Here is a 26,396-nt window from a genome sequence, read left to right as displayed (position 1 = left end):
TCAACAATGATCAGTTGAGTCCCAGTAAAAAACTTACATTTTACAAAACTGTTGAAATTGTTTAAATTTCAAGCCCTCCTCAGCAAAAATACTTCAGCCCTTTGCAAATCATCTAAGCTCATTTACTAGAATTTCGAAAAGGTAACTATAGCAGATAAAGCAACCAACTCTTTTGGTATAAAACATAATGGAATATTGTCATAAATATAGTAAAATAAGATTTTCTTACCGTAATATCTATTAAAACAGGCCCACACAAATTTATAATTTTGTGTTACTCTATTTACAACAGATCCCAGACAGCTAACACAATGCTGCACTACCTAGAAAAAAACAAAACACAAAATTTATATGCAGATATCAAAATAATCAAATAATTACCAAGCATACCGGCTTTTATATATATATATATATATATATATATATATATATATATATATATATATATATATATAATTTTTAATAATTAAAAAGGCTATGAAACAAATACTGTGTGCTTGTTGATTCATAGCAGTAATACATTTTAAGGAAAAAATTGTTGGGTGATACAACACATTTATTTTTATCAACAGGAATATGTTTTTTAGATTTAGATACTCTGCAACCTATTTACTGAACAATAACAGAAAAATTAATACACACAACTTACTGTCATGCCATATTTGATTATAAGTTTCATTAGATCCTCTTCTATTGTTGCCAAATATGTTTCACTGGGGTGCTCCATTAATGGTACAACCAGTTCCAAGATTTTTGCAACATTGCATATAACCATAAAATCATTCTGAGACTGAAATGAAAAAACAAACAAACAAAAAACAAAAACATGTTATGTCACAGAAAAAAAGTTAAAAGCTGGATCACTTTTGCATGAAAAACAGCTCTTGTAAACCATATAAAATGTTAGCATTTATTATGTAGTTTATAGATACCCTGCACAACATTTACAGACAAAGGCAGCATTTTTGCACACTCCCAGTGCGGATTTAATAATATGCTGAGAGTATGTAAATATAAGAAGCTATTTTAGTTCAGAAAATGCCGTAATACAGTAGTAATATGGTGGGGCCTATGGAGAACCCATAATTCTATATGCATCCGGTGACTCCGTGTAACTCTTTTGGTATGTCAATTGAGTCCCTGTACCATATCCTGCAAATCTGACTGTTTTGTCTTCACTCTTAGACTCTTGGTATTTTTCCAACATCTTATTTCTAACGTCTTTATTTGCTATGTGATGTTCAAGCCTTGTCAATACTTGCTATAAATTCTTATATTTATAGTTTACTAATGGCATAACTTCAACCTGGCATGAATCGAACCTCCCAATTTGCCTTTTTGACTGTTTGTGATCCTGTTATTGGCTAATTTAGTAAACCAAGTTGATTGCTGTGCCTTATAAATTTAACTAGTTTGAGGAATGCATTGCAAAGGCAGTTAGCACCATCATGATAGTATATGTTCGCGTTATGATTCTTAAAAGGGACATAAAACCCCAAATCTCTCTTTCATGATTCAGATAGAAAATTTTTAAACAGCTTTCCAATATACTTCTATTATCACATTTTCTTTGTTTTCCTTTCTTGTTATCCTTTGCAAAAAAGCAGGAAGGTAAGTTCAGGAGTGTGCACGAGTCTGCAGCTCTATATGCAAGCAATTTTGCAACGTTATACATTAGCAAGGGCTCTAGATGGCTGCACTATTTCCCGTCCAGCCAGACATATGAATGCTACCTATTCAGATATCTCCAACAAAGCATAAAATGAGAAAAAAGCAATTTGCATTCTTTATCTGAATCATGAAAGTCCCTTTAAGTGAGCATTTTAAAAGTGAAGCAATTAAATTAGGCAAAAGAATTATACTAGAACCAGGATTGAATAAAGGACAAGACACAAGGCAAGTACGTTTGTAATACTGTGCTTGGTGTGTTTCACAGATTCCCTTTTAGTAAAATTGCCCTACATCTTCAGGTTTCTTTATGCTACCTCTTGTTCATACAACAAAGTATATTTTTCCATTTACGCCGTCCCCCTTACTATCTTCATTGGCCCATCTCTTTTCTCCTCAACTCACTAACTTCACAAATTTCAACTCACTTTCTCCTCCCTACACCACATCATAAAGACTTTCAATAATACAAATTTGTATATCATGTCACTCTTCCTCTTACTAGCTGCTTATGATCTCTCCCAATCCTGGTCCCCCTTAACTTTCTAATGTTGCCCAGCCAAGTGTGCCTTTCTATAGACCTAGAAACCATAACTCTGGAAACCTTACCAAAGTTCTTTTTGAATCTAAAGCCAACACCCCCTTCGCTTGTGCACTCTGGAACTCTCGCTCTGTTTGTAACAAGCTCACTTCTATCCATGACCTCTTCATCTCCCATTCCCTCAACCTTCTGGCCCTGACAGAAACCGGTCTCTCTCCTTCAGATACAGACTCCCTGCTGTATTGTCAAAAGGGGGTCTCCACTTCTGCCACACCCCTAGATCTGGAAACAGACAAGGAGGTGGTGTAGATATTTTAATTTCCTCTCATTGCACCTTTCAATAAACCCACATAATTAGCTTAATCTCTCCCCCCTGGATCCTCAACTCTTGTTACCTAATTTCCTATCCTCAGACACCCCTGCCCTCATTATTGGGGACTTTAACCTCCATGTTGACAATCCCACTGCCCCTGGAGCAACAAAACTTCTCCAGACCAAATCTTCCACTCACAAAGATGGACACTCCCTTGCTCTGATTTTCAGCTATCAATGAACTCTCAAACTTCACTAACTTCCCTTCAAAGTGCTGACCATCATCTTCTCACTTGCAACATCACAGCACTTCCTACTACTCTCTAAACTAACTCTGAAACCAAACTCCAGAGAAGCATTAAGTCACTAGATCAGTAACATCTTTCAGACTCTCTCAAACCTCTGCTCGCTCCCATCTTCTCCTTTTTCTGCCCTGACTAATCTGTCACAATAACTCTAACATAGGTCCTTGACAACTTGGCACCTCCTACCATAGCTTGAATATCATGCACTCATCCTCAGCCCTGGTATACTCCCGACACGCTAGCTACACAGATGTTCCCGCACTACCGAGCGACATTGGAGAAAATCTCTGTTCAGCTGACTTTTTCACTACAATTTAATCTTAAAGTAATATTATGCTGCCCTTAACCTTTCAAAGCAGGATTACCTCTAAACTCTTACCTCTACTCCTTCAAACCAAAAAAGCCTGTTCTCCACTTTTCATATACTTCTCCGCCCACCCCTATTCTCCTATAGCCATGTCTTTCTTAGTTCAAGCTTTTTTTTAGAAACTAAATCTTTCAATATACTACAAGTCTCCAATCCCCTCAACCATTTGCAAATGTCTATAACCTAACCCCCCCCCATAATTTATTTAAGAACTTACCTGATTAATTCATTTCTTTCATAGTGGCAAAAATCCATGAGCTAGTGATGTATGGGATATACATTCCTACCAGGAGGGGGCGAAGTTTCCCAAATCTCAAAATGCCTATAAATACACCTCCCACTTCACTCATACCTTAGTTTAACGTGTAGCCAAGAAGTGAAGTGTAAAAGGAGGAGTAAAATGCATACAAAAAGAGGAACTGGAAAAAATAAAGTACTTTATACAAAAAATCATAACCACAAAAAATAGGGTGGGTCTCATGGGCTTTTGCCACTATGAAAGAAATGAATTTATCAGGTAAATTCTTACATAAATTATGTTTTCTTTCATGTAAGTGGCAAGAGTCCATGAGCTAGTGACGTATGGGATATAATACCCAAGATGTGGAAATCCACGAGTCACTAGAGACGGAGGGATAAAAAGAAAATTTATGCTTACCTGATAATTATTTTTTTTTTTTGACACGATGAGTCCACGGATCATCTTAATTACTACTGGGAATATCACTCCTGCCCTGCAGGAGGCGGCAAAGAGCACCACAGCAAAGATGTTAACCCTTTCGTGACCGGGTTATAAAGTCTACATTGGAACACTGTTCTGATGTAGAGAAATTGAAATCACGCAATTGTGCAAACGATCGCGAGATTTCAATGATGGGATCGGGTCTGGGGGGCGTCCCTGACGCTAGGAAAGCCCTCCAGACCGTGATTAAATCCTGCAAGCGCAGATGGCTTCAGGACAGCCGTTGACTATGACGTATTTCGTCATAACGGCTTTAAAGCCCAGCGCCGTTGTGACGGAATACAATGGCATAACGGCGGTAAAAGGTTAAATAGCACTTCCCTTCCCTCCCAACCCAGTCATTCGACCGATGTAAAGGAGAGAAAGGAAGTAACAAGGTGCAGAGGTGTCTGAAGATTATATTAACCAACAACCTGTCTTACAAAAACAGGGCGGCCGTGGACTTATCGTGTCAAAAAATAAATACATTTATCAGGTAAGCATAAATTTTCTTTTCTTTTTAATGACACAATGAGAACTCAATACCCAAGCTAGAGTACACAGATGATACGGGAGGGACAAGACAGGGAACCTAAATGGAAGGCACCACTGCTTGAAGAACCTTTCCCTAAATTTACCACCTCCTTGCACTTAACGTAGGCAAAGAGAATCACTGGGTTGGGAGGGAAGGGAGGTGATATTTAACAGCTTTTCTGTGGTGCTCTTTGCCGTCTCCTGCAGGGCAGGAGTGGTATTCCCAGTAGTAATTAAGATGATCCGTGGACTCATCGTGTCATTAAAAAGAAATAACAGCTAAATCCACTGAGAAATTAAATCCAAAAAAATAATAAAGTTTTCTTTAAAAATTTAATAAAACCCCCCCTCAAATTAAAGGCACTAGAATCAAAATTGAGACAACTGCCTGAAGAACGTTTCTACCAAAGGCTGCTTCCGAAGAAGCAAACACATCAAAATGGTAAAATTTAGTAAAAGTAAGCAAAGAAGACCAAGTTGCTGCATTGCAAATTTGAATAACTGAAGTTTCATTCTTGAAAGCCCAAGAAGTGACAACTGATCTAGTAGAATGAGCTGTAATTCTCTGAGGCAGAGACTGCCCCGCCTCCAAATAAACTTTGTGGATCAAAAGTTTCAACCAAGATGCCAGAGGCTTTCTGACCTTTCCAGGAGCCAGAAAAAAATAACAACAAATAAATAGACTAGAAGTCTTTCTGAAATCTTTAGTAGCCTCAACATAATATTTCAAAGCTCTTACCACATCCAAAGAATGTAAAGACCTTTCAAGAGTTTTCTTAGGATTAGGACACAAGGAAGGAACAACAATTTCCCTATTGATGTTATTAGAATTCACAACTTTAGGCAAACATTTAAATGAAGTCCGCAAAACAGCTTTATCTTGACGGAAAATCAGATGAGACTCACAAGAGAGCAGACAATTCAGAAACTCTTCTAGCAGAAGAGATAGAAAAAAGAAATAACACTTTCCAAGAAAGTAATTTAATACCCAGAGAATGCATAGGCTCAAAAGGAGAAGCCTGTAAAATCTTCAAAACCAAATTAAGACTCCAAGGAGGAGAAATAGATTTAATGACAGGTTTGATACAAATCAAAGCCTGAACAAAACAGTGAATATCAGGAAGTTTAGCAATCTTTCTATGAAATAAGACAGAAAGAGCAGAAATGTGTCCTTTCAAAGTATTTGCAGAAAAACATAATTTATGTAAGAGCTTACCTGATAAATTCATTTCTTTCATATTAGCAAGAGTCCATGAGCTAGTGACGTATGGGATATACATTCCTACCAGGAGGGGCAAAGTTTCCCAAACCTCAAAATTCCTATAAATACACCCCTCACCACACCCACAAATCAGTTTAACGTATAGCCAAGAAGTGGGGTGATAAGAAAAAAGTGCGAAAGCATAAAAAATAAGGAATTGGAATAATTGTGCTTTATACAAAAAAAATCATAACCACCACAAAAAAGGGTGGGCTTCATGGACTCTTGCTAATATGAAAGAAATGCATTTATCAGGTAAGTTCTTACATAAATTATGTTTTCTTTCATGTAATTAGCAAGAGTCCATGAGCTAGTGACGTATGGGATAATGACTACCCAAGATGTGGATCTTCCACGCAAGAGTCACTAGAGAGGGAGGGATAAAATAAAGACAGCCAATTCCGCTGAAAAAAATCCACACCCAAAACAAAGTTTAAATCTTATAATGAAAAAAACTGAAATTATAAGCAGAAGAATCAAACTGAAACAGCTGCCTGAAGTACTTTTCTACCAAAAACCGCTTCAGAAGAAGAAAACACATCAAAATGGTAGAATTTAGTAAAAGTATGCAAAGAAGACCAAGTTGCTGCTTTGCAAATCTGATCAACCGAAGCTTCATTCCTAAACACCCAGGAAGTAGAAACTGACCTAGTAGAATGAGCTGTAATCCTTTGAGGCGGAGTTTTACCCGACTCGACATAAGCAAGATGAATCAAAGACTTTAACCAAGATGCCAAAGAAATGGCAGAGGCCTTCTGACCTTTCCTAGAACCGGAAAAGATAACAAATAGACTAGAAGTCTTTCAGAAATTTTTAGTAGCTTCAACATAATATTTCAAAGCTCTAACTACATCCAAAGAATGCAACGATCTTTCCTTAGAATTCTTAGGATTAGGACACAATGAAGGAACCACAATTTCTCTACTAATGTTGTTAGAATTCACAACCTTAGGTAAAAATTTAAAAGAAGTTCGCAACACCGCCTTATCCTGATGAAAAATCAGAAAAGGAGACTCACAAGAAAGAGCAGATAATTCAGAAACTCTTCTAGCAGAAGAGATGGCCGAAAGAAACAAAACTTTCCAAGAAAGTAATTTAAAGTCCAGCGAATGCATAGGTTCAAAAGGAGGAGCTTGAAGAGCCCCCAGAACCAAATTCAAACTCCAAGGACGAGAAATTGACTTAATAACAGGTTTTATACGAACCAAAGCTTGTACAAAACAATGAATATGAGGAAGACTAGCAATCTTTCTGTGAAAAAGAACAGAAAGAGCAGATATTTGTCCTTTCAAGGAACTTGCAGACAAACCTTTATCCAAACCATCCTGAAGAAACTGTAAAATTCTAGGAATTCTAAAAGAATGCCAAGAAAAATGATGAGAAAAACACCAAGAAATGTAAATCTTCCAGACTCGATAATATATCTTCCTAGATACAGATTTACGAGCCTGTAACATAGTATTAATCACAGAGTCAGAGAAACCTCTATGACTGAGAATTAAGCGTTCAATCTCCATACCTTCAAATTTAAGGATTTCAGATCCTGATGGAAAAAAGGACCTTGCGATAGAAGGTCTGGTCTTAACGGAAGAGTCCACGGTTGGCAAGTGGCCATCCGGACAAGATCCGCATACCAAAACCTGTGAGGCCATGCTGGAGCCACCAGCAGAACAAACGAGCACTCCTTTAGAATCTTGGAAATCACTCTTGGAAGAAGAACTAGAGGCGGAAAGAGATAGGCAGGATGATACTTCCAAGGAAGTGACAATGCATCCACTGCCTCCGCCTGAGGATCCCTGGATCTGGACAGATACCTGGGAAGCTTCTTGTTTAGATGAGAAGCCATCAGATCTATTTCTGGAAGTCCCCACATTTGAACAATCTGAAGAAATACCTCTGGGTGAAGAGACCATTCGCCCGGATGTAACGTTTGGCGACTGAGATAATCCGCTTCCCAATTGACTATACCTGGGATATGAACCACAGAAATTAGACAGGAGCTGGATTCCACCCATACCAGTATTCAAGATACTTCTTTCATAGCCAGAGGACTGTGAGTCCCTCCTTGATGATTGACATATGCCACAGTTGTGACATTGTCCGTCTGAAAACAAATGAACGACTCTCTCTTTAGAAGAGGCCATGACTGAAGAGCTCTGAAAATTGCACGGAGTTCCAAAATGTTGATTGGTAATCTCACCTCCTGAGATTCCCAAACCCCTTGTGCTGTCTGAGACCCCCAAACAGCTCCCCAACCTGTCAGACTTGCATCTGTTGAAATCACAGTCCAGGTCGGAAGAACAAAAGAAGCCCCCTGAACTAAACGATGGTGGTCTGTCCACCACGTCAGAGAGTGTCGTACAATCGGTTTTAAAGATATTAACTGAGATATCTTTGTATAATCCCTGCACCACTGGTTCAGCATACAGAGCTGAAGAGGTCGCATGTGAAAACGAGCAAAGGGGATCGCGTCCGATGCAGCAGTCATAAGACCTAGAATATCCATGCATAAGGCTACCGAAGGGAATGATTGAGACTGAAGGTTTCGAAAAGCTGAAACCAATTTTAGACGTCTCTTGTCTGTCAGAGACAGAGTCATGGACACTGAATCTATCAGGTTACCCTTGTCTGAGGAATCAATGAACTTTTTGGTAAATTGATCCTCCAACCATGTTCTCGAAGAAAAAATACATGTCGATTCGTATGAGATTCTGCTAAATGTGAAGACTGAGCAAGTACCAAGATATCGTCCAAATAAGGAAATACCACAATACCCTGTTCTCTGATTACAGACAGAAGGGCACCGAGAACCTTTGTAAAAATCCCTGGAGCTGTTGCTAGGCCAAACGGCAGAGCCACAAACTGGTAATGCTTGTCTAGGAAAGAGAATCCTAGAAACTGATAGTGATCTGGATGAATCGGAATATGCAGATATGCATCCTGTAAATCTATTGTGGACATATAATGCCCTTGGCTGAACAAAAGGCAGAATAGTCCTTATAGTTACCATTTTGAATGTTGGTATCCTTACATAATGATTCAATATTTTCAAATCCAGAACTGGTCTGAAGGAATTCTCCTTCTTTGGTACAATGAAGAGATTTGAGTAAAACCCCAGCCCCTGTTCCAGAACTGGAACTGGCATAATTACTCCAGCCAACTCTAGATCTGAAACACATTTCAGAAATGCTTGAGCCTTCACTGGATTTACTGGGATACGAGAAAGAAAAAATCTTCTTGCAGGAGGCCTTATCTTGAAGCCTATTCTGTACCCTTGTGAAACAATGTTCTGAATCCAAAGATTGTGAATCGAATTGATCCAAATTTCTTTGAAAAATCGTAATCTGCCCCCTACCAGCTGGGCTGGAATGAGGGCCGCACCTTCATGTTGACTTGGGAGCTGGCTTTGGCTTTCTAAAAGGCTTGGATTTATTCCAGACTGGAGATGGTTTCCAAACTGATACCGCTCCTGTAGGGGAAGGATCAGGCTTTTGTTCCTTATTGTGACGAAAGGAACGAAAACGATTAGTAGACCTAAATTTACCTTTAGATTTTTTATCCTGTGGTAAAAAAGTTCCTTTCCCCCCAGTAACAGTTGAAATAATAGAATCCAACTGTGAACCAAATAATTTATTACCCTGGAAAGAAAGGGAAAGCAAAGTTGACTTAGTAGACATATCAGCATTCCAAGTTTTAAGCCATAAAGCTCTTCTAGCTAAAATAGCTAGAGACATATACCTGACATCAACCCTAATGATATCAAAGATGGCATCACAAATAAAATTATTAGCATGTTGAAGAAGATTAACAATGCTATGAGAATTATGATCTGTTACTTGTTGCGCTAAAGCTTCCAACCAAAAAGTTGAAGCTGCAGCAACATCCGCTAAAGATATAGCAGGTCTAAGAAGATTACCTGAACATAAGTAAGCTTTTCTTAGAAAGGATTCAATTTTCCTATCTAAAGGATCCTTAAAGGAAGTACTATCTGCCGTAGGAATAGTAGTACGTTTAGCAAGAGTAGAGATAGCCCCATCAACCTTAGGGATTTTGTCCCAAAACTCTAATCTGTCAGATGGCACAGGATATAATTGCTTAAAACATTTAGAAGGAGTAAATGAATTACCCAAATTATTCCATTCCCTGGAAATTACTTCAGAAATAGCATCAGGGACAGGAAAAACTTCTGGAATAACTACAGGAGATTTAAAAACCTTATTTAAACGTTTATATTTAGTATCAAGAGGACCAGATTCCTCTATTTCTAATGCAATTAAGACTTCTTTAAGTAAAGAACGAATAAATTCCATTTTGAATAAATATGAAGCATTTATCAGCATCAACCGCTGAAACAGAATCCTCTGAACCAGATGAATCATTATCAGAATCAGAATGATGATGTTCATTTAAAAATTCATCTGAAAAATGAGAAGTTTTAAAAGACCTTTTACGTTTACTAGAAGGAGGAATAACAGACATAGCCTTCTTAATGGATTTAGAAACAAAATCTCTTATGTTATCAGGAACACTCTGAACATTAGATGTTGATGGAACAGCAACAGGTAATGTAGTATTACTAAAGGAAATATTATCTGCATTAACAAGTTTGTCATGACATTCAATACAAACAACAGCTGGAGGAACAGATACCACAAGTTTACAGCAAATACACCTAACTTTGGTAGATCCAGCATCAGGCAGCGATTTTCCAGAAGTATCTTCTGATTCAGGGTCAATCTGAGACATCTTGCAATATGTAATAGAAAAAACAACATATAAAGCAAAATTGATCAAATTCCTTAAATGACAGTTTCAGGAATGGGAAAAAAATGCCAGTGAACAAGCTTCTAGCAACCAGAAGCAAATAAACAATGAGACTTAAATAATGTGGAGACAATAATGACGCCCATATTTTTTAGCGCCAAAAAAGACGCCCACATTATTTGGCGCCAAAAATGACGCCACATCCGGTAACGCCGACACTTTTGGCGCAAAAACGTCAAAAATGACGCAACTTCCGGTGACAAGTATGACGCCGGAAATAACAAAGAATTTTTGGCGCCAAAAAAGTCCGCGCCAAGAATGACGCAATAAAATGAAGCATTTTCAGCCCCCGCGAGCCTAACAGCCCACAGGGAAAAAAATTCAAATTTTAAGGTAAGAAAAAAATTGATTATTCAAATGCATTATCCCAAATAATGAAACTGACTGTCTGAAATAAGGAATATTGAACATCCTGAATCAAGGCAAATAAATGTTTAAACACAAATATTTAGAACTTTATATAAAAGTGCCCAACCATAGCTTAGAGTGTCACAAAAATAAGACTTACTTACCCCAGGACACTCATCTACATGTAGTAGAAAGCCAAACCAGTACTGAAACGAGAATCAGTAGAGGTAATGGTATATATAAGAGTATATCGTCGATCTGAAAAGGGAGGTAAGAGATGAATCTCTACGACCGATAACAGAGAACCTATGAAATAGACCCCGTAGAAGGAGATCATTGAATTCAAATAGGCAATACTCTCTTCACATCCCTCTGACATTCACTGCACGCTGAGAGGAAAACCGGGCTCCAACCTGCTGCGGAGCGCATATCAACGTAGAATCTAGCACAAACTTACTTCACCACCTCCATAGGAGGCAAAGTTTGTAAAACTGATTTGTGGGTGTGGTGAGGGGTGTATTTATAGGCATTTTGAGGTTTGGGAAACTTTGCCCCTCCTGGTAGGAATGTATATCCCATACGTCACTAGCTCATGGACTCTTGCTAATTACATGAAAGAAAACCCTTATCCAAACCTTCCTGAAGAAACTGTAAAATCCTAGGAATACTGAAAGAACACCATGAAATATAGGTTTTCTAAACCAGATGATACATTTTCCTTGAAACAGATTTACAAGCCTGTATTACAGTGCTAATCATTGAGTCAAAGAAACCTCTATGACTAAGCACTGTCAGGGTATCTGGGAAGTAACTTTAAATAAACTAAGGATGTATCATATAATCTAATATTTCATTTAGCTAATACCTACTATGAACTGATTTAGCTGCATTGCAAACAAACACTGGAATGGGCGATATCAACCCCTCCCTTTTGCTCTCAACTACAGACTTGTAGAACAAAAGAAATATAGACAGGACTTCTAAAGAAAAACAAACATTGGTCCCAAATTATAAGAGATAATGTCACATCTAAAAGACCTTTGATCATGGTCTCCGAAAAGAGAACTTCTAAAGAATTATTGCTGGATAGCCTTCCCATATTGAAATCTCTAAATTAATTTAGCCAAAGAAATTCATTACTTAGATCATAGGAACCCCTGGAAGGAACAGACGGTCCGTCTGCAAGAATAAGGGAATATACAAACTTACAGGATACAGCTGTCCTCATCTAAGTGTTAAATTGTCCCTGCTGAGATCTGATACACATTCTCAGTTGAGAAGGCATCTGAACTCAAGTTACCTACAGCACATGAGAAACTAGATCTCAGATAAAGAAATTGCGTCTTAATCCTCATAATAATTTAAAATACACAGATCATATTTAAAACATCTATATATATATATATATATATATGTATACATATATGTATATATAATATATATGGAGAAAGAGATCTGAAAATTATACTATGTTAAATATATATATCTGTTGTATTAAATAATAACTGCATTGGTATATATAAATATTGACCCATTTATTTCAAGATAAACACATTTTTCTTTGTTTTCCATAAATCTAGTGAAAATTACAAGGAAAAACTGATGTGAAAATGAGATTTCTAAACAAGATGTCCTATGAATATTGATCATAAACATGAATCTATGCACTCAAAAATTATTAGAAACGTGAAATGTGCTGTATTTATTTAAGATGCAATACAATACCAGGATATTGAATGCTATGATTCTGTGAAGGATGGTCAACAGTGAGATGCTTATTAATATTATTACTAGAAGTATAATCATATTTAATATTAAAATAATCAGAGAGAATGACACTATATTGCCCCATATATGTTGGCCAGATAAGTTTATTAATAATGAAAATTATAGTAAATAAAATAAACATTTTATATGTTAGATAATTAAACTGTAGCAGCATTGATGATAAGACTGCATTTATGGTTGTTTGCTGCCCCCTAGGGGATTGAGACTGGTATGACAGCCAAACGAATTGACTGTTTAAAACATATGCCAAACCAAATAGCGTATAAGATTTTCAGATCTCAGAGCGAACCAGAGACAAGCTCAGAGGGTCTATCATAACAATTTCACCAATGATTAGAATAAAAAGGGGTGGAGTATATCACGTGATATAACCTCATGCAAAGGAATAGAAGAGGCTGTCTGTTTGCTAAATTTTTGACTAATAACTTTGCTGCCATATTGGGACACAGTCTATAAGACTATAAGCAAAATTGGGCTACCTTTTATTATCTATATTGCAATACCTTTATTCATATGAGGTGAATGAAAAAATTCTGGAAACCGAGTCATCGATTTGGTTATTTGGGGTTAAGTATATGCGATTGATAAATATATATATAATATTTAAATCAAAAGGTATTTGGTAACTATAACTAGACTGCAGTTAGTCATTTTAAAAGGGCATAATTTGTATTTTAAGCTCATGTTCATAGTCCTGTGTAGTTTAACTAGTCGTATTTAGTGCCAAGTAATTCATATTTGCAACTGTATATATATATATATTTAGAACTTGCCTTGATTGTAGCTAAAATAAGATTTATTTCAACTCAGATAAATCGGCTGTTTGCATTAATAATATATATAACTTCTGGTGTTTTAATTAGAGTTATATAGAATCATTTGTGGGCTAAGTAGCTTAATTATATTTGTCTGGAAGTTAACACTCCATACCTTGGTATCTCATTGTGGTATTTTAATGAATTATGATTTGGGAGATTATTGTGAATAAGGTAATTTGTAAAGGTATATTTTTATGATCTTTGTATAGAATATTGTAACAGTTTAAGCTTGTATAGTTTGATTAATAATCTGGTTCATATAAATATAATTCAATGTGTTTATAACTTTAACTAATATAAAGAATTTAGGAATAAAATATTGATTTTAATTGTTTCATATATGCATTTTATTGGGGATTTGTTTTAAAGAATAATTATTAAATAAATTGTATTATAACCCTGCTATATACTGACAGCACTAAGTGTTAAATTTCCATGCCTTCAAATTTAGAAGGCTGGCAACTGGACATCCGGACAAGATCTGCATACCAAAACCTGTGAGGCCATGCTAGTGCTATCAGAAACACATGAGATTGTTCCATTATGACCTTGGAGATCACCCTTGGAAGAAGAACCAGAGGCGGAAAAATATTAGCAGGTTGGTAAAACCAAGGAACTGCTAATGCATCCACCATCTCTGCCTGAGGATTCCTGGACCTGTAAAGGTATCTGGGAAGCTTCTTGTTAAGACGAGAGGCCATCAGACCTATTTCTGGAAGACCCCACATCAGTACAAGATGAAAAAACACACCTGGATGGAGAGAACACTCTCCCGGATGCAAAGTCTGACGGCTGAGATAATCCGCTTCCCAATTGTCTACACCTGGGATATGTATCGGAAGAAATTTGACAAGAGTTGGATTCCGCCCAAGAAAGTATCCGGGATACTTCCTTCATTGCTGACGGACTGCGAGTCCCTCCTTGATGATTGACATATGCCACTGTGATTTTGTCTGTTTGAAGACAAATGTAAAGTTCTCTCTTCAATAGAGGCCATGCCTGAAGAACTCTGAAAATAGCACTGAGTTCTAATATATTGATTGGAAACCTTGCCTCTTGAGGATACAAAACCCCTTGTGCTGTACGAGACCCCCAGACAGCTCCCCAAGCTGTAAGACTTGCATCTGTTGTGATCACAGTTCAGGGAGGACGAACAAATGAGCATGCAAAGCTGTAGAGTCCTCATATGAAAACGAGCAAAGGGGATCGCGTCCGATGCTGCAGTCATGAGACCTAAAATTTCCATGCACATAGCCACTGAAAGGAATGATAGAGACTGAAGGTTTAGACAAGCTAAAACTAACTTCATTCGTCAGAGAAAGAGTCATGGACACTGAATCTATCTGGAAACCTAAAAAGGTGACCCTTGTCTGAGGAATCAAGAAACTCTTTTGTAAATTGATCTTCCAACCATGTTCTTGAAGAAACCACACTAGTTGTTTCATGTGAGATTCTGCCAAAAGAAAAGATTGAGCTAGTACCAAGATATCGTCCAAATAAGGAAATGCTGCAATACCCTGCTCTCTGATTACAGATAGAAGGGCACCAAGAGCCGTCTCTAGGTCAAACGGAAGAGCGACAAATTGGTAATGCTTGTCTAGAAAACAGAATCTCAGAAAACGATAGTGGTCTGGATGAATTGGAATGTGAAGATAAGCCACCTGTAAGTCTATTGTGGACATGTAATGACCTTGCTGAACAAAAGGCAGAATAGTCATAGTCACCATCTTGAAAGTTGGGACTCTTACAAAACGATTTAAAAATGTCAGATCCAGAATTGGTCTGAACGAATCTTCTTTCTTTGGGACATTGAATAGATTTGAATAAAAACCCAAACCCCGTTCCTGCAGAGGAACTGGAATAATCACCCCTGAAAGCTCTAGGTCTGAAACACATTTCCGAAAATCCTGAGCCTTCACAGGGTTTATTGGAACATGAGAAAGAAAGAATCTTCCCATGGGAGGTCTTATTCTGAAACCTATTTGATACCCCTGAGAAACAATATTCGGAATCCACTGATTTTGAACAGAAACTGTCCAAATGTGTTGAAATAATTTCAATATGGCCCCCACCAGTTGAACTGTTTTGAGGGCCGCACCTTCATGCAGTCTTAGGGGCTAGATTTGTTTTGTTTATAAGGTAAAATTTAGTCCAATTCAGAGATGGTCTACAATTAGAGCCAGAGGCCTTAGGGGAAGGAGAGGTCTTTTGTTCTCTATTCTGCCAAAAGGAACGAAAACGATTGGGAGCTTTAAATTTACCCTTAGATTTCTTATCTTGGGGCAGAAAAACTCCCTTTCCCCCGGTGATAGTGGAGATAATGGAATCCAATTATAAAGATAGTAATCCAGATTTAGACACCATATCAGCATTCCAAGAATTAAGCCATAAAGCTCTTCTAGTAAGAATAGCTAAAGACATAGATTTAATATGAATCTGAATGACATCAAATATAGCATCACAAATGAAATGATTAGCATGTTGAAGTAAAAGAACAATACTAGACAATTCAGGATCTGTTAACTGTTGAGCTAAACTGTCCAACCAAAAAGTTGAAGCAGCAGCAACAGCAGCCATAGAAATAGCAGGTCTAGGAATATAGCCAGAATGTAAATATGTTTTTCTAAGATAGGATTCAATATTCCTATCTAAAGGATCCTTAAAGGCAGTACTATCTTTCATAGGAATAGAAGTACATTTGGCAAGAGTAGAAATAGCCCCATCAACCTTTATCCCAAAACTCTAAATGGGCCACAGGTAAAGGATATAGCTTCTTAAACCTAGAAGAAGGGTTAAAAGAAGCACCAGGCTTAGACCATTCTTTAGTAATCATATTAGAGATAGCATCTGGAATAGGAAAAACTTCAGGTGTATCCTCAGAGGTTTTAAACACAGAATTCAAACGTTTTCTATTTTTTTAAAAGGACTAGACGCCTCAATACCCAAAGAAAACAATACTCGTTAATAAAGAACAAATATATTCAATCTTAAAAAGAAAAGTAGATTTTTCAGTCTGTGAAGCAGGATCCTCTGAGCCATAGGAATCCTCATCAGCAGAAGATACTTCAGTATGCTGTAGATCAATACAAATTTCATCAGATTTATGAGAAGTTTGGAAAAACTTTTTACGTTTATTTGAAGGTGGAATAGCAGTCATAGTCTTCTCTATGGCTGCAGCAATACAATTTTTTACATCTGCAGGAATATCATGTACATTAGACTGTGAAGGAGTAACAGTAGATTCATTTGTACTTATAGAAACATTATCAGCATGAGAATGTATCATAACAAGTGCCACATATTTGAGCTGAAGAAGATCAGCTAATTTACAACAAACACACTTAGCTTTGGTAGAATTGTGTTCAGGCAGCATAGTTCCTACAGTAACATCAGATGCAGGATCAGTTTGAGACATCTTGAAAAATGTAACAAAAAAAGAAAAAAAATTTAAACAAAATATCAAATTTCCTCAAAATACTCGTTTCAGGAATGGTAAAAAATGCTTATGATAAAAATAAAAGTAAAATCAAAAGCAAAACATATTCCTCTATAAACTAATAAGAGCAGTGAGCAAAAGAGGGAGATTTAATATAACAAAATTTGGCGCCAAAAATGACGCAAACAAAGATGATGCAAATGCAGAGGAAAAAACTTTTGCCGCCAAAACAAATTGACGCAACTCACGTCATAACAGGCATGACTTTGCGTCAATAAATACGCAAGAAATAAAACAATTTGTGTAAGAACTTACCTGATAAATTCATTTCTTTCATATTGGCAAGAGTCCATGAGCTAGTGACGTATGGGATATACAATCCTACCAGGAGGGGCAAAGTTTCCCAAACCTCAAAATGCCTATAAATACACCCCTCACCACACCCACAATTCAGTTTAACGAATAGCCAAGTAGTGGGGTGATAAAGAAAGGAGTAAAAAGCATCAACAAAAGGAATTTGGAATAATTGTGCTTTGTACAAAAAAAATCATAACCACCATAAAAAGGGTGGGCCTCATGGACTCTTGCCAATATGAAAGAAATTAATTTATCAGGTAAGTTCTTACATAAATTATGTTTTCTTTCATGTAATTGGCAAGAGTCCATGAGCTAGTGACGTATGGGATATCAAATACCCAAGATGTGGAACTCCACGCAAGAGTCACTAGAGAGGGAGGGATAAAAAATAAAATACAGCCATTTTCCGGTGAAAAAAGAATCCACAACCCAAATAATAAGTTTATTCTTTAATGATAAGAAAAACTTAAAACATCAACAGAAGAATCAAACTGAAACAGCTGCCTGAAGAACGTTTCTACCAAAAACTGCTTCTGAAGAAGCAAATACATCAAAATGGTAGAATTTAGTAAATGTATGCAAAGTAGACTAAGTTGCTGCTTTGCAAAAAGCTTCATTCTTAAAAGCCCATGAAGTGGAGACTGATCTAGTAGAATGAGCTGTAATTCTCTGAGGCAGAGTCTTACCCGACTCTAAATAAGCTTCACGAATCAAAAGCTTTAACCAAGAAGCAAAGGAAATAGCAGAAGCTTTCTGACCTTTCCTAGGACCAGAAAATAAAACAAATAGACTAGAAGTCTTTCTGAAATCTTTAGTAGCTTCAACATAATATTTCAAAGCTCTTACCACATCCAAAGAATGTAAGGATCTTTCCAAAGAATTCTTTGGATTAGGACACAAGGAAGGGACAACAATTTCTCTACTAATGTTGTTAGAATTCACAACCTTAAGTAAAAATTGAAAAGTCGTCCGTAAAACTGCCTTAAATGGAAGAGCCTGTAACGCCTTCAAAACCAAACAGACTCCAAGGAGGAGAAATTGATTTAATGACAGGCTTAATACGTGGTAAAGCCTGTACAAAACAGTGAATATCAGGAAGTTTAGCAATCTTTCTGTGAAATAAAACAGAGAGAGCAGAGATTTGTCCTTTCAATGTACTTACAGACAAACCTTTATTCAAACCATCCTGAAGAAACTGTAAAATTCTAGGAATTCTAAAAGAATGCCAAGAGAATTTATGAGAAGAACACCAGGAAATGTAAGTCTTCCAAACTCGATAATAAATCTTTCTAGAGACAGATTTACGAGCTTGTAACATAGTACTAATTACTGAGTCAGAGAAACCTCTATGACTTAGCACCAAGCGTTCAATTTCCATACCTTCAAATTTAAAGATTTGAGAACCTGATGGAAAAACGAACCTTGAGACAGAAAATCCGGTCTTAACGGAAGTGGCCAAGGTTGGCAACTGGACATCCGAACAAGATCCGCATAGCAAAACCTGTGAGGCCATGCTCGAGCTACCAGAAACACAAATGATTGTTCCATGATGATTTTGGAAATCACTCTTGGAAGAAGAACTAGAAGCCGAAATATGTAAGCAGGTTGATAACACCATGGAAGTGTCAATGCATCTACTGCTTCCGCCTGAAAATCCCTGGACCTGGACAGGTATCTGGGAAGTTTCTTGTTTAGATGAGAGGCCATCAGATCTATTTCTGGAAGACCCCACATCTGGACAATCTGAGAAAACACATCTGGATGGAGAGACCACTTCCCCGGATGTAAAGTCTGACGGCTGAAATAATCCGCTTCACAATTGTCTACACCTGGGATATGAACCGCAGAGATTAGACAGAAGCTGGATTCCGCCCAAACAAGTATCCGAGATACTTCTTTCATAGCTTGGGGACTGTGAGTCCTACCCAACTGATGATTGACATATGCCACCGTCGTGATATTGTCTGTCTGAAAACAAATTAACTGTTCTCTCTTCAACAGAGGCCAAAACTGAAGAGCTCTAAAATATTGATTGGTAATCTCGCCTCTTGAGATTTCCAAAAGCCTTATGCTGTCAGAGATCCCCAAACAGCTCCCCAACCTGAAAGAGTCGCATCTGTTGTGATCACAGTCCAGGTTGGCTGAACAAAAGAGGCCCCTTGAACTAAACGGTGATTTAACCACCACGTCAGAGAGTGTCGAACATTGGGATTTAAGGATATTAATTGTGATATCTTTGTATAATCCCGGCACCATTGATTCAGCATACAAAGCTGCAGAGGTCTCATGTGAAAACGAGCAAAAGGAATCGCGTACGATGCTGCAGTCATGAGGCCTAAAACTTCCATGCACATAGCCACTGAAGGGAATGACTGAGACTGAAGGTGCCGACATGCTGCAACCAATTTCAAACGTCTCTTGTCTGTTAGAGACAGAGTCATGGACACTGAATCTATCTGGAAACCTAAAAAGGTGACCCTTGTCTGAGGAATCAAGAAACTATTTGAAACTAAATTGATCCTCCAACAATGTTTTCAAAATTAACAACACTAGTTGATTCGTGTAAGATTCTGCAGAACGTAAAGACTGAGCTAGTACCAAGATATCGTCCAAATAAGGAAACACTGCAATACCCTGTTCTCTGATTACAGAAAGTAGGGCACCTAGAACCTTTGAAAAGATTTTTGGAGCTGTTGCTAAGCCAAATGGAAGAGCAACAAATTGGTAATGCTTGTCTAGAAAAGAGAATCTCAGAAACTTGTGTTCTGGATGAATCGGAATATGAAGGTAAGCATCCTTCAAGTCTATTGTAGACATATAATGTCCTAGCTGAACAAAAGGCAGCATAGTCCTTATAGTCACCATCTTGAAAGTTGGTACTCATATAACGATTCAAAACTTTCAGATCCAGAACTGGTCTGAATGAATTTTCTCTCTTTGGGACAATGAAAAGATTTGAATAAAACCCCAGACCTTGTTCCTGAGAAGGAACTGGCATGATTACCCCTGAAACTTCCAGATCTGAAACACACTTCAGGAAAGCCTGAGCTTTTACTGGATTTACTGGGATGCGTGAGAGAAAAAATCTTCTCACAGGAGGTCTTACTCTGAATCCTATTCGAGACCCCTGAGAGACAATGCTCTGAATCCAATGATTTTGGACAGAATTTGCCCAAACATCCTTGAAAAGCCTTAATCTGCCCCCTACCAGCTGAGCTGGAATGAGGGCCGCACCTTCATGCAGACTTAGGGGCTGACTTTGGTTTCTTAAAAGGCTTGGATTTATTCCAACTTGAGAAAGGCTTCCAATTGGAAACAGATTCCTTGGGGAAGGATTAGGTTTTTATTCCTTATTTTGACGAAAGGAACAAAAACGATTAGAAGCTTTAGATTTACCCTTAGGCTTTTTATCCTGAGGCAAAAAAAACACTTCACCCCAGTGACAATTGAAATAATAGAATCCAACTGAGAACCAAATAAATAATTACCTTGGAAAGAGAGAGATAGCAATCTAGACTTAGAAGTCATATCAGCATTCTAAGATTTAAGCCACAAAGCTCTTCTAGCCAAAATAGCTAAAGACATGGATCTAACATCAATTTTGATATCAAAAATAGCATCACAAATAAAATGATTAGCATGTTGCAGTAAACGAACAATGCTATATAAGTCAGAATCCAAATCTTGTTGCGCTAAATTCTCCAACCAAAAAGTTGAAGCAGCTGCCACATCAGCCAAAGTAATTGCAGGCCTAAGGAGATGACCTGAATATAAATAGGCTTTCCTTAGAAAAGATTCAAGCTTCCTATCGAAAGGATCTTTAAAAGAAGTACTATCTTCCATAGGAATAGTAGTTCGTTTGGCAAGAGTAGAAATAGCCCCATCAACTTTGAAGATCTTTTCCCAAAACTCTATTGAAACTGTTGATAAAGGATACACTTTTTTAAACCTTGCAGAAAGATTAAAAGGAGTACCCAGCTTATTCCATTCCTTAGAAATCATATGAGAAATAGCATCAGGAAAACCTCTGGAGTAACCACAGGAGATTTAAAAACAGAATTTAAACGTTTACTGGTTTTAATATCAAGAGGACTAGTTTCCTCAATATCCAAAGTAATTAACACTTCTTTTGAAAAAGAACGCATATATTCCATTTTAAATAAAAAAGATTTGTCAGTGTCAATATCTGAGGGAGGATCTTCTGAATCAGATAGATCTTCATCAGAAGTGGATAATTCATTATGTTGTCGGTCATTTGAAATTTCATCAACCTTATGAGAGGTTTTAAAAGACCTTATACGTTTATTAGAAGGCGGAAATGCAGATAAAGCCTTCAGAATAGAATCAGAAACAAATTCTTTAAAATTCATAGGTATATCGTGTACATTAGAGGTTGAAGGAACTACAACTGGCAATGTACTATTACTTATGGAAATATTCTCTGCATGTAAAAGTTTATCATGACAACTATTACAAATGACATTAGGAGATATAATCTCCACAATTTTACAGCAAATGCACTTAGCTTTGGTAGAACCGATATCAGGCAGCAAAGTTCCAATAGATACTTCTGAGGCAGGATCAGATTGAGACATCTTGCAAAATGTAAAAGAAAAAACAACATATAAAGCAAAATTATCAATTTCCTTATATGACAGTTTCAGGAATGGGAAAAAATGCAAATAGCATAGCCCTCTGACATAGAAAAGACAAGAGGCAAACAGCAATGGGGTAATAAATAATGTAAAAAATTTGGCGGCAAGTATGTAGCACAACGTAACTGAAATTTTTTTTGGCGCCAAACACATCCGGAAATGACACACTTGCGTCAATAATGACGCAACCCTGTGTGAACAACTTGGCGTCAACTTGGAAGTGATGAACTTGCGTAAACGGACGTGCCTTTCCGCGACAAAAAATTCTTGCGACAAAAATGACGCAATAAAGTATAGCATTTGGTGCATCCGCGAGCCTAATCCAGCCAGCAATTTGGAAAAAAGTAGTCAATTGAAAAAAGACTAAACCCCAGATAAGAAAAAAACAAAATTTATGCTTACCTGATTTATTTCTCTTGTGGTGTATCCAGTCCACGGGTTCATCCATTAATTGTGGGATATTCTCCTTCCCAACAGGAAGCTGCAAGAGGACACCCACAGCAGAGCTGTCTATATAGCTCCTCCCCTAACTGCCAACCTCAGTCATTCGACCGAAGACAAGCAAGAAAAAAGGAGAAACTATAGGGTGCAGTGGTGACTGTAGTTTAAAAATAAAAAACACCTGCCTTAAAATGACAGGGCGGGCCGTGGACTGGATACACCACAAGAGAAATAAATTTATCAGGTAAGCATAAATTTTATTTTCTCTTGTAAAGGTGTATCCAGTCCACGGGTTCATCCATTACTTGTGGGATACCAATACCAAAGCTTTAGGACACGGATGAAGGGAGGGACAAGGCAGGAAACTTAAACGGAAGACACCACTGCCTGTAAGACCTTACTCCCAAAAATAGCCTCCGAAGAAGCAAAAGTATCAAATTTATAGAATTTAGAAAAAGTATGAAGCGAAGACCAAGTCGCCGCCTTACAAATCTGTTCAACAGAGGCATCATGTTTAAAAGCCTATGTGGAAGCTACTGCTCTAGTAGAATGAGCTGTAATTCTTTCAGGAGGCTGCTGGCCAGCAGTCTCATAAGCTAAGCGAATTATGCTTCTTAGCCAAAAGGAAAGAGAAGTTGCCGAAGCCTTTTGGCCTCTCCTCTGTCCAGAGTAGATAAACAAAGCAGATGTTTGACGAAAATCTTTTGTAGCTTGTAAATAAAACTTTAAAGCACGAACCACATCAAGATTGTGTAATAGACGTTCCTTCTTTGAAAAAGGATTAAGACATAGGGAAGGAACAACAATCTCCTGATTGAAATTCTTATTAGATACCACCTTAGGCAGAAACCCAGGTTTGGTACGTAACACTACCTTATCTGCATGGAAAATCAGATAAGGGGAATCACACTGTAAAGCAGATAACTCCGAAACTCTTCGAGCCGAGGAGATAGCTACTAAAAATAGAACTTTCCAAGATAAAAGCTTAATATCTATGGAATGCAAAGTTTCAAACGGAACCCCTTGAAGAACTTTAAGAACTAAATTTAAACTCCATGGCGGAGCAACAGGTTTAAACACAGGCTTGATTCTAACTAAAGCATGACAAAACACCTGAACATCTGGAACCTCAGCCAGACGTTTGTGCAAAAGAATAGACAGAGCAGAAATCTGTCCCTTTAAGGAACTAGCTGACAATCCCTTCTCCAATCCTTCTTGGAGAAAAGATAATATCCTAGGAATCCTGACCTTACTCCATGAGTAACCCTTGGACTCACACCAATGAAGATATTTACACCATATCTTATGATAGATTTTCCTGGTGACAGGCTTTCAAGCCTGAATTAAGGTATCAATGACTGATTCGGAAAAACCACGCTTTGATAGAATCAAACGTTCAATCTCTAAGCAGTCAGACGTAGAGAAATTAGATTTGGATGTTTGAAGGAACCTTGAAGTAGAAGGTCCTGCCTTAGCGGCAGAGTCCATGGTGGAAAGGATGACATGTCCACCAGATCTGCATACCAAGTCCTGCGTGGCCACGCAGGGGCTATCAAGATCACCTAAACTCTCTCCTGCTTGATCTTGGCAATCAGACGAGGGAGCAGAGGAAACAGTGGAAACACATAATCCAGGCTGAAGGACCAGGGCGCTGCTAGAGCATCTATCAGCGCTGCCTTGGGATCCCTGGACCTGTAACAAGGAAGCTTGGCGTTCTGACGAGACGCCATGAGATCCAGTTCTGGTTTGCCCCAAAGTTGGATCAACTGGGCAAATACCTCCGGATGGAGCTCCCACTCCCCCGGATGAAAAGTCTGCCGACTTAGAAAATCCGCCTCCCAGTTCTCTACTCCTGGGATATGGATAGCTGAGAGATGGCAAGAGTGAACCTCTGCCCATAGAATTATCTTTGAAACCTCCAACATTGCCAGGGGGCTCCTTGTTCCCCCCTGATGGTTGATATAGGCTACAGTCGTGATGTTGTCCGACTGAAATCTGATGAACCTGACCGCAGCTAGCTGAGGACAAGCCTGAAGAGCATTGAATATCGCTCTTAGTTCCAGAATGTTTATCGGAAGGAGGGCCTCCTCCTGAGTCCACGAACCCTGAGCCTTCAGGGAGTTCCAGACTGCACCCCAGCCCAGAAGGCTGGCATCTGTAGTCCATTCTGGCCTGCGGAAACTCATTCCCTTGGACAGATGGACCCGAGATAGCCACCAGAGAAGAGAATCCCTGGTCTCTTGTTCCAGATTTAGTAGAGGGGACAAATCTGTGTAATCCTCATTCCACTGATTGAGCATGCAAAGTTGCAGTGATCTGAGATGTAGGCGGGCAAACGGAACTATGTCCATTGCCGCTACCATTAATCCGATTACCTCCATACACTGAGCCACTGACGGACGAGAAATGGAATAAAGAGCACGGCAGGGAGTTAGAAGTGTTGACAACCTGACCTTTGTCAGATAAATCTTCATTTCTACTGAATCTATCAGAGTTCCTAGGAAGGAAACTCTTGTGAGAGGTGAGAGAGAACTCTTTCCTTCGTTCACCTTCCACCCGTGAGACCTTAGGAATGCCAGAACAATGTCCGTATGGGACCTGGCGATTTGAAAAGTTGACGCCTGTATCAGGATGTCGTCTAGGTAAGGGGCTACTGCTATACCCCGCGGTCTTAGAACCCGCCAGAAGGGACCCTAGAACCTTCATAAAGATTCTTGGTGTCGTGGCTAACCCGAAGGGAAGAGCCACAAACTGGTAATGCCTGTCTAGGAAGGCGAACCTGAGAAACTGATGATGATCCCTGTGTATCGGAATATGTAGATAAGCATCCTTTAAATCCACGGTAGTCATATATTGACCCTCCTGGGTCATAGGTAGGATGGTTCGAATAGTCTCCATCTTGAAGGATGGGACCCTGAGAAATTTGTTTAGGATCTTGAGATCCAAGATTGGTCTGAAAGTTCCCTCTTTCTTTGGAACTATAAACAGATTTGAATAGAAGCCCTGCCCCTGTTCCTCCTTTGGAACTGGGTGGATCACTCCCATAACTAGTAGGTCTTGAACGCAATGTAAGAATGCCTCTCTCTTTATCTGGTTTGCAGATAATTGTGAGAGATGAAATTTCCCCTTTGGAGATGAAGCTATGAAATCCAGAAGATATCCCTGGGAAACAATCTCCAGAGCCCAGGGATCCTGGACGTCTCTTGCCCAAGCCTGGGCGAAGAGAGAAAGTCTGCCCCCGCACTAGATCCGGTCCCGGATCGGGGGCTACTCCTTCATGCTGTCTTAGAGGCAGCAGCAGGCTTTTTGGCCTGTTTCCCCTTGTTCCAAGCCTGGTTAGGTCTCCAGACTGGCTTGGACTGGGCACAATTTCCCTCTTGTTTTGTAGAAGAAGAAGAAGATGAAGCTGCGCCACTCTTGAAGTTTCGAAAGGAATGAAAATTAGTCTGTTTGGCCCTTAACTTGTTGGACCTATCCTGGGGAAGGGCGTGGACTTTTCATCCAGTAATATCAGAAATGATCTACTTCAGTCCAGGCACAAATAGGGTCTGCCCTTTGAAGGGGATCTTGAGAAGTTTAGACTTTGAAGTGACATCAGCTGACCAGGATTTAAGCCATAGCGCCCTACGTGCTTGAATGGCAAAACCTGAATTTTTAGCCGTTAGCTTGGTTAAATGAAAAACGGCATCAGAAATAAATGAATTGGCTAACTTAAGAGCTTTAAGCCTGTCAAAACATTAAACCTGTTAACAAACAGTCAAACACACTGCCACAGCTCTGCTGTGGCTCCTACCTGCCCTTAAAAACGATTTTTGCAGGAACAAAACCCTCTATAGAGGTCCTATAAGCCAGAGGACTCCTTCAGGGAAGCTGGATGTCTCAGACTGAAAACGAAAATAGGCCCCTCCCACCATGCACTCAAAGTCAGAGGGCCTTAAAAAAGTACTCCTAGGAGTAATCTAACAAGCCATGTGGAAACTAGGCCCCAAATAAAGATTTATCACCCTCAGAGAAAAAACG

General features: G+C 38.5%; 1 protein-coding gene across 1 annotated transcript in view; it reads right to left on the bottom strand.

Moving 5' to 3' along the window:
* Positions 1–26,396, bottom strand: part of NIPBL (NIPBL cohesin loading factor) — an 822,857-nt gene that overhangs the window by 72,405 nt on the left and 724,056 nt on the right. The window contains exons 34-35 of the mRNA XM_053699671.1: positions 650–790; positions 230–323 (exon numbers count right to left, since the gene is read on the bottom strand). Of these exons, the coding sequence (XP_053555646.1) occupies positions 230–323; positions 650–790 (235 nt within the window). The remainder of the gene's footprint in view (positions 1–229; positions 324–649; positions 791–26,396) is intronic.

The sequence above is a fragment of the Bombina bombina genome, chromosome 2 (genome assembly GCF_027579735.1).
Source record: "Bombina bombina isolate aBomBom1 chromosome 2, aBomBom1.pri, whole genome shotgun sequence".
NCBI classification, from domain to species: Eukaryota; Metazoa; Chordata; class Amphibia; order Anura; family Bombinatoridae; genus Bombina; species Bombina bombina.
This window is presented reverse-complemented; position numbering and strand designations above follow the sequence as displayed.